This window comes from Falco naumanni, chromosome 9, assembly GCF_017639655.2.
Source record: "Falco naumanni isolate bFalNau1 chromosome 9, bFalNau1.pat, whole genome shotgun sequence".
Lineage (NCBI taxonomy): Eukaryota > Metazoa > Chordata > Aves > Falconiformes > Falconidae > Falco > Falco naumanni.
Window position 1 is genome coordinate 23,364,719 of NC_054062.1, and position 13,024 is coordinate 23,377,742.

Genomic DNA, 13,024 nt, shown 5'->3' on the forward strand with positions numbered 1-13,024 from the left:
GAATCTGCACAGTTCACCTCAGTGGACTGAGTGAAATATACTCACCTAGTACGTATATATGGACTATAGATGGTATGAAAATAGTCATGACAGCCAGAAGGATACTAGTTTTTGCAGCTGTTTCACTATGTTTTACGGCCAGTTTCTCTGATTTCTTCCACAGTTTCTACTAACAAGCTTTTAGTCTGGTTATTTTAAGTGTCCCAGCCTCACATGAAATACTAGCGAGAGTGAAGGTCTGTAGGAACTTGACAAGTTTTTACTGCTCTGACCATTGGAAACTGTATGGATATTCTCAGCATCTGAAATAACATTCCAATCTGTTCTGTATTATGTGTTTTTCAGGAGAGAAGAAACAAATGCATGACTTTTATAAAGAAAGAGGATTAGAAGTGCCCAAACCAGGTGAGCCATGATCACTTTAGAGGATGCTGTGAAGGAAATATTTACTGTACTGTTTATTCTTAAGGGCTTTCCTTGAAATATTAGCTCACAACTGAAGAAAATACATGGTATTGGAAATATAGGATTCTTAGGTGTTTGATTACTGTAATTTGTCACAGTTCTTCGATTACAGAATTAGATGGAACTGGCAGCACTTAAACCCAGATTGTGGTTGGATTTTTTTAAACGTTTTATTTTCCCTACAACCGGGAAATAACACACATTTTGTATATAATTTCATTTTCTGACTCTTAATAAATAGATGTTACAAAGGAGTAAAAATAGGAACTCTGAAGCCTGTTGACAGATGAGGGATCATTCTAATTATTTTTTGTCTTACTATCAAATAAAGAGCTCTTTGGGGAAGTGCCATGCTGAAAGCTATTGAAATGCTGGTTCAGATACACAGCATGAAATGTGTAAAGAGCAGATTTAGTAATTTAAAAAAATAGTATTAATTGCATGGCCTCTTTTTCCTTCTGAGATCATCTGTTTTGCTTGGTGCGTGTTAGCGTCTTACGCTGCTTTTATTTCAAGTTGTGTTTGCGTTTTGGCTATTTGAATATTTTAGCTGTCCCGCAGCCAGTTCCAGTGAGCAGAGGAAGACCTCGAAAAGTTCTGGGCTCTGTGTTCCGGATCCCACCAGAACTTGATATCTCCATACTTCTGGAGTTCATTGGGTGAGTTGTGGGCAAATGTAGGTGCAAGTGGCTGATGTGAGGGTGCTGCTTGTGTGTGTTAGACAGTTAACTGTCTCTTACTTATCACTGAATGTGCATTTCTTCCATCTCAAATAGCAATGGGGAGCTGGTTTTAACTTAGTGCAATATTGACAGCCAACCATGCATAGCTAGATGATGCAGATAATTAAATGTAAAAGGTGTGTCTTACTCTGTTAAAAAGAAAATAAACACATCTAGCTTTTAAAACTATTCTTTTTAGGAAGCCATTTTCAAAGTAGTGTAGTCACAGTAAACTGAATGATGAAATACCTGTCTCTTACACTTACTTAATCCCTGTAGGTGGTGGTACTGTTAATGCTGGCTGTGTTGGGGGACTTGCTCATGTAACTTGGACTGTGACTACAACCAGGGTAGCAAGAGCAGCATTCCGCTAAATGTTAAAGATGACTGTAGTAATGTGGCCTGACAGTTTCACAGCCTTTAATGAATTATGCTAAAACTCAGGGGTGTGTGTGGGTGTGTGTGGATTTCCAGCACAAACACTTGAGTTTTTTTCAGGAACACGAAGAGAAATTGTATTGCTTTGGCCATATGCAAATTTATATGTTACTGATTGAGAGAGAGTAATTGTGAAAGGATTGAAAGCTGTAACTACTCTGCTAGCAGACCCTCAGTTGTTGCAGGGAAGCAACCTGACTCTTGTGCAGTCTTTACACCTCTATCCAGATTGTGGCTGCTTTTGGCCTGACTTCGTCTGAGCAAAATGTTCAGAGACCTCAATATGTAATCATGACAGACTTACACAAATGGTTTAAAATCAGGCCCTCAGAAATACGGAAATTTTAGCAGCAAAGCATACTATCTTGATTCAACCTCACTGTTTATAGACATCATGTCCAAGTCTTTCTGTATGTTATGACCAGTGTCTCCGCTGTGTCTCACGTTATTCAGAGTACAGAACAAATTTCCTCTATGGGTAAATTTTGGTTAGGTGGGTGATGGTCTGTGTGGTTTTTGTTTTATTAGCTTTATTTTTGTATTGCCCATCATGTGAGTTCATTTTTTTGAAGTCGATGAGGAGTGGGACTTCAGGAAGAGAAGGTCATACTGCTAAGCCTCTAGGGAACAGTGCCTGACTGTGCTGTAGAATATCTCTGAATCCACGTACTGACTTAATTTCAGTGTTCATTTTCTTTATGCCCGACTTGAAAAAGTGCTGAATTCTCACAAGCACAGCTGAAAGCACTGGGAGTCATGACTAAAGCTGTAGTATCAAATCCAGTCTTGGATGTCCCAAATTGGGCACTTGCAGTTCTTTGTTACAGTGTCTCGGATTCCTCCTTTTAAACAAGGTATTATACTACTATTCTGCTGAGAGGGGTGGTATGGAAATACATTCAAGTACTGAAAAAATGAGACTGAGGAAATTAATAGTTTTGCATTAAGAGCAGGATTGTCGTAAGTAAAGCCAAGAGCCATGTGTTGAACAGGAGAGGAAAGCAAAGACATTATAGACATTATATAGCTGTTCAGCATGTGACTGTTGTGTATTGTGCTCTCAAAAATTAATATAGTTTTTAATTGTACTTACAAAGGCTTTTCTTCCCTTTAATGAATGTGGTACAAAACACATGATGTAATTAGTGCAGGAACCCAGTGACCTGGTGCTCAGGCAGGCTTTTTACCCCATTGGGTGAAACACGATTAAATGGATATACACAGACATAAGGTAAAAACACTTTGACTAAAATTTCAGTAGAAAAGAGTAAATATAATGCTATTTACCCTACATCTATGTTGGGTTAGGAATGTGTGTGCTGTTATTTTATTGCCTTGCCTGTGGCCGTATCTTACGAAGCTGCCATCTAGATACCAGTTTGAAGGCTGTCCATTCTGGGACCCACGATGGGTGCCAGCCACTGGCCGTGCTGGGCTGGCAGGCAGCAGAGGGAGCATATGGAGTAAAGGGGCACTGAACTGTGCTTTTGTACCAACAGCCCAGTGCCCTTGTCAGTGATAATTTCACTGTAAAATGACTTTAAAAAAAAATGAATTAGATTTTTAGTTCCAAGGATGTCCCTTTCAGGTTGGAACACTTGGTGATTGTAGGAAGGCTTACATAGATTGTTTTGACTGCAGGGTTAGATACAGTTGGAACTCACTGTAGTGGAGGTAATTTGGTTTACATCTCCACTACAGAAGTCTCCTGGTTACTTCCCCTGCTCCTGATTCTCGGCAGGTATGTTTTTGTTTTTTCCAAGCAAGAGGAAGATGTCAGGTGACTTGGACCTCAAAACTAGTAAACATGTGTCTGGCGTGAAACAAGATGACTTTTGAATCTGTGTTGTTGTATTTGTTTTTCTAGTACTTTGTTCCAAGCTTCCACTCCAGTGTTGATAGGAAAGCAGGCAGTATTGTGCAAATATAATCTATACTCTGCAAAACTGTCCACTGTGGTTTTGTTACTTATATGGAAGGAAACACAGAATGTTTCTAACAACAAAAGTATGATGGCTTAACAGCATTTACTTTGTATTTTAGTGACTTTTGTTATCCTTTGATCTTTTATAGTTTATATCTTTGAAGGTTAATAGTTTTCTTCAATGGTCAAAATCAAAGGCGCTCTATCTTGGTGATGAGAGATTAAGAAAGCATTTTGGATAAAGAAAACTTGAAATTGATTGGATCGGCCAGCAGAAATTGTTACTTTGAAAGTCTGACCATCTGTATTGCATCTTTAGAGTATATTTTGTGGGTTACCTGTGGCGGTTGAACTGTATCAAAGAAAATGACAACTGTAGTGGACAAGTTTTTCCTATGTTTGCTTCTTAGTAACTTCAAATTTCATTTCAGTGGCAGAATTTGATGATAGTTTTACTTAACTCTGTCTGATAGCTGGTACATATTTAATGATGGGATACTCCATTACAGTAACTTGAAGTGTGGTCTGTAGAAACATTACAAATGCATTTGTTTACTATATCAAATGGTCGGTAGAAATATAGTTGATTTATAGTGATGTTTAATTTCAGTGCAATTAAATACTGCGTTTTTTTCCTCTCTCATACATACATACTTGCTAATGCAATACAAGAATAGTGAAATGCCATGAATTGCTGTTAATTAATTGAGAAATTTATATATCGCACTACAAGATGGAGGTGTGGAGTGTAGATGATCAGTAGTAGGTCACATGCTCAGACTCTGCAAATCAATGAACCTCTGTTGAAGGCAGCTGGGAATTTGGTCATTTGCCATATTTTCGTGTATTCCACCTTCCAGAGAAACACCTGCTGCCTTCCTGAGTTCCTGGATAACATTAGAATTAATCCTATGATATAAATAGTCTGGAAGGCCAACAACTGGCCCAGAAAGCCTCTTTGGTGGTTGAGCACATTCTGTTAGCAACTTCTTGGGTTCTGTCTGTTGAGGTTCCAGATATCAAGGATGATGAGGTATCGATGTTTAATCAGCATTAATACTAAAGCCTACTCCTATGAAAATTATTATGTTGTGTTTAAAAAAGGCTTTAGGCTGTGTTGGTTTGTTTTTTTCCATCTTGTGTAGACAAACCTTAAAGTCATAGATAGCTGAATTCACAGGAAAAACGGAGTACCAAATAAAGGGTAGGAGGAAAAAAAAAGTAAATTGTCTAGTGTGTGAGGTTCCTCCTTTCATTAAACTCAGATTTGGAAAATAAACTTAATATGCTGGACTACAAAATCAATAAGTCACTATTATAATAAAGAGCTTGAGGGTGTTAATAACTATTAACCTTAGCAATATTGACTATGTTTACGCTTGTTTTTCAGAGCTAATGAAGGCACAGGGAATTTTAAGGTACAGACATGGTTTGATTTTTTTTCTCTTGCAATTTACATCAGAAATATGTATAACCTGTATGTATTTGATTTAGTTTGTTTTTCTTACACTGAGAACACCCTGAACTTTCATCAGCATAGCGGTAACCAACCTTGGATTACGGTGTACTTTTACACCAATTATTGTATAGCATCACAGAATAGGAAAAGAATGCTTCTGAGGCTACGTAATTAAAGCTTTGGTGGGAGAATGGGAATGATACTGATGAAATTTCACCTAGGTGATTGCAGCTTGTTATTCTTGCATCTCTGTCCAAAAGGTGCACCACTATGGCTTTTACTGGAATCCTAAACAAAAGTGTAGACATTGTCTAAAATACTGGTTTTTTGAAGATGATTTTCTAATTGTAGTGGAAAGTTATTCAGAGGAAACATAGCCTGAAGTATAACAATAGTATAATAAATAGTTATGTACTTAAACATATAACAAAAAAATGTACAAATTGTCTAGACAGTACCATATGCTTGCTTACTCAGCAGAAAGGTTATTCTTTTCTCCATCCCTTCACTAACATTTGCTGTCTGAGCAGTGGCTGTTCTGCTAAACAAGAAATAGTGTTCCCAATCCCGTGCTAAAGAATATTGCTGTTCTTCTAATAAAGATCTTACTGAGCTACTTCAGTACGAATTCATAGAGGAACTGCACATTGTTTGCTGCCTTCATGATTTCATGTGCTGTAGTTAGAGGTGCTCAGAGTGTGTCATTCCACTATTCTGGCTAAACATTTAGAAAACAAGACTCTATTCAAGGGCAAGAACGAGATGTAATTTAAAATTACTCAGTATATGTTGCATTTAATCTTTCATTGTATTGGAATTGTAGGACTCAAAATGTGGAATGGCCCAGAATAATAGAATACAAGGGACACCTAACTGGTAGGGTTAGCAGGAGAATTTTACTGCCAAAGAATATGAGAAAAAAGTGTATTAGTAACTTAAATATGAATTGTCCTGATTGTACCATTTTACTAATATCCGTCATGTTTTCAGCTGAGTTGATTTCTGATCAATATTTTTTCAGGCACGAATCTGAACTGTTAGATTTGATCGCAGTTATTCATACTATTTTTAGTAGTAATCCCATTTGTTATGGCAGAGCTTAGGAGGCAAGTTCGAACTTTCAAATACAGAAATAAGCATTTTCACAAAGGTGGAAACATCAGTATAGATTCCATCTCCTTGCCCTTGTATCACCTCCCATCCTTCCTGTCTTATATTTGCCCTTCTTTCTGCTTTGTTTTTTATATTCTTCATTTTGGGCCACACAAGAATGACTGCAGGGTAGTACAACCATTTTTCTTAACTTGTATGTTGTATTATTAAAACCTGTGTCAGCCACTTAATTCCTCTGAAACATCCCATTCCAATGTGAGTAGTTTTGCCTTGCTTGGCTCAAACATAATTGAGTTTTTGTGATTCAGGAAAGGGATTTTTGTGTGTGTGGTTTTTGGCTTTGGGGTTTTTTCCCTTTTAAGCCACACATATTCATGCTCACTTTAACTCTAGTGCTATGAGGATGTTGAAGATGAAAGGCTGCCCACCATTACTCACAGTGTAGACTAAAGTGTGACTCAGCTTATTCGCATATTTAGTCTTCTACATCATCTATATGAATTTTAAGAAATACCACATCTTATAACTGGTATTTTTCTGCAGTATTTTCAAATTTCTTGCTGTGTGTTAATGCCCTCTGCTTCACACTTTCTCCTCTTCCTTTCTATTCTTACTTTCTTCGCCACACTATCTCCATGCTTTTTTATTCCACTTCATGACTACTCCTCTGCCTTCCAAAACCTCTTTCATATCCACTTCTCACAAAACATACCCTGATGCATTTGTAGCATTGCTCTGTCCTTGATTACTTGCTTAGCTGTCTTTTATTTTTCTGAACTAGATGTTGAACTTCATATATGAAGGATATTCAGCCTTTTTTTTGTCTTTAAGGGGTTTGGAGGCAGGGAGAAAACAGATTACAGGGTCCATGGTCATAAACTGTGATTTATGCATGCAGCAAGCATAAATTCAGCATCATGAACCTTGTAGCAGCATGGTTCCCTAGATCGGATCTGATTGTCATTTCTAGCTGTTGTACATTAATAAATCAAACTATTGTTCCAAAACCACAGTTATTATGGGTACATATTTAAATTCATGATTGAATTCAAGGGTAGTCCGTGACTCTCTGACCCTTCTTTCAAACTGAAAGAATATGATGAACAGGGATAGTAAATCACAGCTGTTCAGAAGGCAACATAAAAATCCAATTAATTGACACAAAAGGTAATCCATTTATCACACTCAGTGCGGTCATCTGCTCTGCCTTTGTGTCTCTTCGCTTAGCCACCCATATCACTAGTCAGCTCTTTAAAATTTTATCCGTAGAAGGGAAACCCGTTAAAATTTTTGTGGCTGGCATAACAAATGTTTTGTCATTGCAGTCCTTACTGTGAAAGTATTTAGAAACGATACAAAAAGATTTCAGACCGATCTCACTCTTGTGTTCTGCGTAGTAGTGTATTTTAATTGATTATGGTATTTCATGCGCTATTAAGTTGATTCGAGCCCAAGTCATAATAGTTCTAGACTGCTAAAGGGCTTAAGCTCCTTGCATTGTAAAATGACATGGTTTAATGATCTGAATCATGTTTGGTACACAAGCCTGATTTGGGCAAAATAAGGAAACTAGGAGACAGTTCATGTGCTTCTGATGAGTAAATGCTTGTGGGGGGAGAGGCTCTTAAAACGCTGTGTAATACTGATTTTTTTCTATGTGGAATTAATAGCAAATATCATTCTCCAGTGCCTCAGTAGCAAAATAGGACTGAATTCAGTAGCTGGTTATTTTTAAATGTTGTTTCAAACAGCAGAAAGTTTGAATCTGGAGTCATAATACATATTTAATCCTTTCGGTATGAGGTAATCTGGAAATAGATCAGTGAAAGTTCCAAAAATTTAAGCTGTCTCCCTTTGTTACCGGGTTTGGGGTTTTCAAGGGATGACTGAAAATGTACATTGTCTTTAAATCTTACATTTATTCTTTGCAGCCTTTGGAAAAGAAGTTTGTGCGTGTTTCTGGGGAGGCAACAATTGGACACGTAGAGAAATTCCTCAGAAGAAAAATGGATCTGGACCCTACTTGTCAGGTATACCCTGCTTGTAATGGCACTTACAAGTTCACTGTGATCAGTGTAATGCCTGTGCTTCAGGCAGACCATTTCCATTGTTCATTAGAGTCCAGAGGTAAAGTTAGGTTCTTCTCAGTGCAGTAAGGATTAAAAAATAAAACATTTGAAATCTTGTGATCCACAAGAAACAACTCTCCCAACTCATTTGCAACATGCTTAAATTTTTGTTATAATTCTTCATTATTTGTTTAGAGTTTCTAAAGTACCACTTAAGATTTCAGCAGATTAAATTCAAAACGAAAAGATACTTCTGTTTCAAAGAAAACTGAATACATAGACAGGAAAGTGTGTGAGTGTGGGAAGATATGAGGGCAGAGACAGGTAGGAGCTGAATAACAGTAAAATTTAACTGAATATTGAAGAAGCAGACACGAGCTAAGAAATCCTAACACTGTGGATGTATGTGTTAAAACAGAAGGTATGAGTGAATGCAAATGTAGGCACACGCTTCCAAGTAAGAATTTAAAGGAGCAGGATATGGTACAAAAGAATTTACCTGCATATTCCTCAAACATTTTGTAGGAATTGCATGTCAAAAAGAGTTTTCAGTTCTTCGGTATATTTCAGCAACAATTCAGTTCAGATACAAAATGCTAGGCAACAATACTATAAGCTGTATTTCAGGTGAAATCCCATTGTTCTATACATTTTAGTTCAGTTCTACAGAAAACTCCTCACTAAATTATTTTCCTCTTTCACGTTCACAGCTTCAGATTTTTTTTGGTTTTTTTTTTTTCTGTGATAAACTAATCAACCCGAAATGTTCACCTCCCAGGCTCTTTCCTGATGAAGAGCTCTCACTGTAAAGCTTCAAAACCTGTTACAACCTTCTGAATTAATGACTTAGAACATCATACTGTTGAATCCCTTCCTGTATCTATTATTTCAATCCTCAGAATGATCCACTTTCCCTAACTGATTTTCAGGTAGTACTTTCTGTGGAAATTGCAACCAGCCTTTTACCACAGAGATCTGACCCTGGCACATCCCTCTTGACACAGCCCTGTGGGACCCACAGATCAGGCTGCAAACTCTGCTGGCCATATAGGCAGGGATACATGGTAAATGTTACATATGTCGTGTCATGCATCAATGAAAAGTAATTTATGTAGGTTTCTAGTGCAGGAGTTCCATAATGTGTAAACAGTTCTTAGAGCTGTCAATTATTGGTCAGTCAAGCTGATACTGATGGGAATAGGCTTTAGATTGAAGGCTGTGTTTTCATAAAGCAGTAACCTTCTGAGACAATACAGTGTGACTGTGTGCCTCAGGAGAATTATAGAATGATTTAGGTCAGAAAAGACCTTTGAGATCATCAAGTCCAATTGTTAACCCAGGACTGCCAAGTCCTCTACTAAACAATGTCACCAAGCACCGCATCTACATGTTTTTTAAACACCTCCAGGGATGGCAGTTCCACCACCTCCCCAGGCAGCCTCTTCAAATGCTTGACCACCCTTTCAATGAAACTTTTTTCATAATATCCAATCTAAGCCTCCCCTGGCATAACTTGAGGCTGTTTCCTCTTGTCCTGTCAGTTGTTTTCTGAGAGAAGAGACCGACCCCCACCCGCCTGCAACCCCCTGTCAGGGAGCTGTAGAGAGCAACAAGGTCCCTCCTGAGCCTCCTCCTGGCCAGGCTGAACAGCCCCAGTTCCCTCAACCGCTCCTCATCAGCCTTGTGCTCCAGCCCCTTCCCCAGCTCTGTTGCCTGTCTCTGGACACGCTCCAGCACCTCAACGTCTGTCTTGTAGTGAGGGGCTCAAAACTAAACACTGTACTCGAGGTGTGGCCTCACCAGCGCAGACTACAGGGGGACAATCACTGCCTTTGTCCTGCTGTTAAATCTAATTTTTTTTACAGTCAAGATCCTTTGGCTGCTTTTTTTCCCCCTTCTTAACTGATCGCCTTCTGGGTCTTTTTGGCAAGTATGGGGGGGTTTTGTCACTGGAAACCTTTAGTCTGTTTTCATGCCACAAATCATGACTGACTTGAAGATACTCAGGCTTATTTTTAAAATATTAGGAAATTGGGGAAATGAAGCAGCAATTATTTTTGTATCCTGATTGATCATTTCTTTGTAATACGGAGACTTAAGATTAAAGGAGTGTATGTACTGAGCTGTCATCTTCTAATTGTAGTAAGCATGAAGCTGATGGGTTTGTTGGTAGACACAAAAAGCAAAAGAGATGTCAGATGTGTCATTAAAGATTAGTAAGCCTAATGAATAATTTCTTACTCAAACTTCCAAGGATGGCTAATAAAACAAAAACTAAAACAAAATTAGGGAGAACCTGAATATAAATCATCACAGGTAGAAGAGTTTAGGGAAATAGGTTGTAAACCGTATGTGCAAAGAATATAAATATAGAGGGCACTTGGCTGCTTTTTTAGTTTGCAGTAGAAATTTGAAAGAGTTGAGGTCTGAAGTGGTTAATTTCCTATACACTTCCCCAACGTATGTTAAAGAAGAAACAGATACTCACTTGGGACAAGCTTTTCTTTTTAATATTACTTCTTTAATCTTGATTTCTGACTCTCTCCAGTTCTTTATTAGCTAAAATAATGAAATTTTATATAAAAAATAATTAGTTTGGTGCACTTAACTTGGGGCTAGAATCCTTGCACTAGATTCCCTTGGGAAGCTAGGAAATTTCTTTCAGAAACGCATGTTTCAGCCACTATTGAGCTCAAATGTTTGGCATTCACTGTATTTTTCCCCACATTTATCTACAGAAGACTTTACTGCCACAGTGTTTAATTGCCTTACCTGGGACTTGAAAAGATTTGACTGTAAGGAGGGCACAGAGACTTTCCTTCTTTCTGTCCTCAGTACATGCAATTGTGTTCTTGGTTTCATTGTTGAGACTTCTAGTAAGGACATTAGGTGTGGCTATTTTGTGAATGCAGTTAGTTCCTACTGAGTATCAGCTTAGTTTGACAGTGTGTAAGAGTATTATTTGAGAATATTTTACTTGTTCCCTTTTAAAGCTGATTCAGTGACCAAGTGATAGAAAATGTTATCCATTCTGAACTAGTCTGTACTTGGATCTCTTTTATTTAACTTATTTGTGTGGAATATTAGCTAGTACTTGCTCTTCTTCATTGACCTGCACAAGTGGGTTGGATTGAGATTAATGAAAGTGTGAATAAGCTATCTCTCTCATATGTTAAGTATATATAAAACTAAAAAGCCATTTTGAAGCCACTGTCTGTATTCTTTTTTCCTAGTCTGAGGCCTCAAATTATTTTCAGAGTTCTGTATTTCAGTTTGAAAATGGATTATGATTCAGATTTCCTAGTTTATCTGGAATGTTAAGACTTCATTTATTTCTATCTACCACTTGAGCTGACTGACTGTAGTTTACTCTTTCTGGTGCTTTGTTTTGATCTCTATGCTTTGGGAAACAATTAATTTTCTGTATGTGTTTATATATATTTCTAATTACAAGTTCTTTCTAATATTCTTGCTGGAATTTGTTGGGGGGTGTATGAAAATAATTTTTAAGCTAGTATTGGAATTACTAGCTATGGAATTGCTAGTAAAAGCTAAGTAGGTAACATTTAATCTGAGCGAAATACAGACTATGGTGTTTGGAATCCATTAGGGACTTGGCTTCAACAGCTGATGCACGTCTGTGTGGTTTGTGTTCTGCTGGAGAGTGGGGAGAAAATGAGAAGTGTTATTTCCTTTGAGATCATCCTGAGCAGCATTATGCCTTCTTGCCATTCATTCTGTAAGGATGAGAGACACTGCTGAAAGACTTGCAGCTCGGCTGGTCTGAATGCATTAATGTAGCTTATGGAATAATCCATAATCAGATCTGTGTTCCTTAAAGCATATGTGTGCACACTGCAGCCTGGGGGAAGACTGGAAGGAAGTCTGTGCTCATACAGTGTAGTTGTTGATGCAGTTTCTTTATGCCAGTCTTAGACTTCGTACCTGGTGCCTGTGAAAAGTAGATAGTAGCTAGAGGAAATGGAAAGCTTTGCCAGCTTTTTTAATAACTAGCTCAAATGCTCATGTCAATCTCTAAAACTTTATGGTTTCCTTGTCCTTCCCTGGATAGTATGGGTTGGCGTAGAAACTATTGATTGAGGTCATCTGCTTTCTGGGCCAAATTCTCCCTTGCGATTATTCTTATGTGGGATGTCCCTTACATGAAAAATTTCCATTTTTATCTCTGTTACTGGGTGAGTATTAATTTAGAATTGTCTGTTATTGTGGCTTTTAGAGAAATAGCTCCAATAGCGAACATGACAGCTAAAGAAAATAAATGGCATAATGGAAAGTCTAGTCTATTGTAAGAAGCATTTTAACAGAAGTGACTTGAGTGTTCAGTAGCTACACCTTCATGTTCCCTTTCGGCAAAAGGTCAATCTGTATTTACTGCTGTCTCATGAGCTATCAGTACTAGCTGGCTTCAGTTTTACCAGTCAGTTGGATCTGTAGTAAATTTATAGCACTTGTGTTGCTGGTGCCTCTTTGGTAATGGAATATATTAAATCCTGTATGGCACAGGGATTGCTCTGAGGCACATTTCACAACTGATTTTTCACAGTGAACAGGGATTTTTTTTTTTCATTGTATGGTTTATTCTTTTGTCCTTACAGAATGAATCCTAGCATAATAGCAAGCAGAGATGCAGGCTTTGTTGCCGAAATGAGGAGATTAGGCATTTGGTATTCAGAGCACTCTTTAACATGGTAAATGTGAAAAAACTCTTCTCAATTTATTAGAAGACACTGGGTCTTTAATAATTAGTACTAGAAATGAGCAGCAGGATCAACAGTGGGTTATTTTCAAACAAGCATTCCGATTCTGTTTTGTC

General features: G+C 37.8%; 1 protein-coding gene across 1 annotated transcript in view; it reads left to right on the forward strand.

Moving 5' to 3' along the window:
• PCGF6 (polycomb group ring finger 6) overlaps nucleotides 1-13,024 on the forward strand; it is a 28,427-nt gene that overhangs the window by 4,275 nt on the left and 11,128 nt on the right. Inside the window, exons 5-8 of the mRNA XM_040606491.1 lie at nucleotides 346-405; nucleotides 1,016-1,124; nucleotides 4,940-4,967; nucleotides 8,053-8,151. Coding sequence (XP_040462425.1) covers nucleotides 346-405; nucleotides 1,016-1,124; nucleotides 4,940-4,967; nucleotides 8,053-8,151 — 296 coding nt within the window. The remainder of the gene's footprint in view (nucleotides 1-345; nucleotides 406-1,015; nucleotides 1,125-4,939; nucleotides 4,968-8,052; nucleotides 8,152-13,024) is intronic.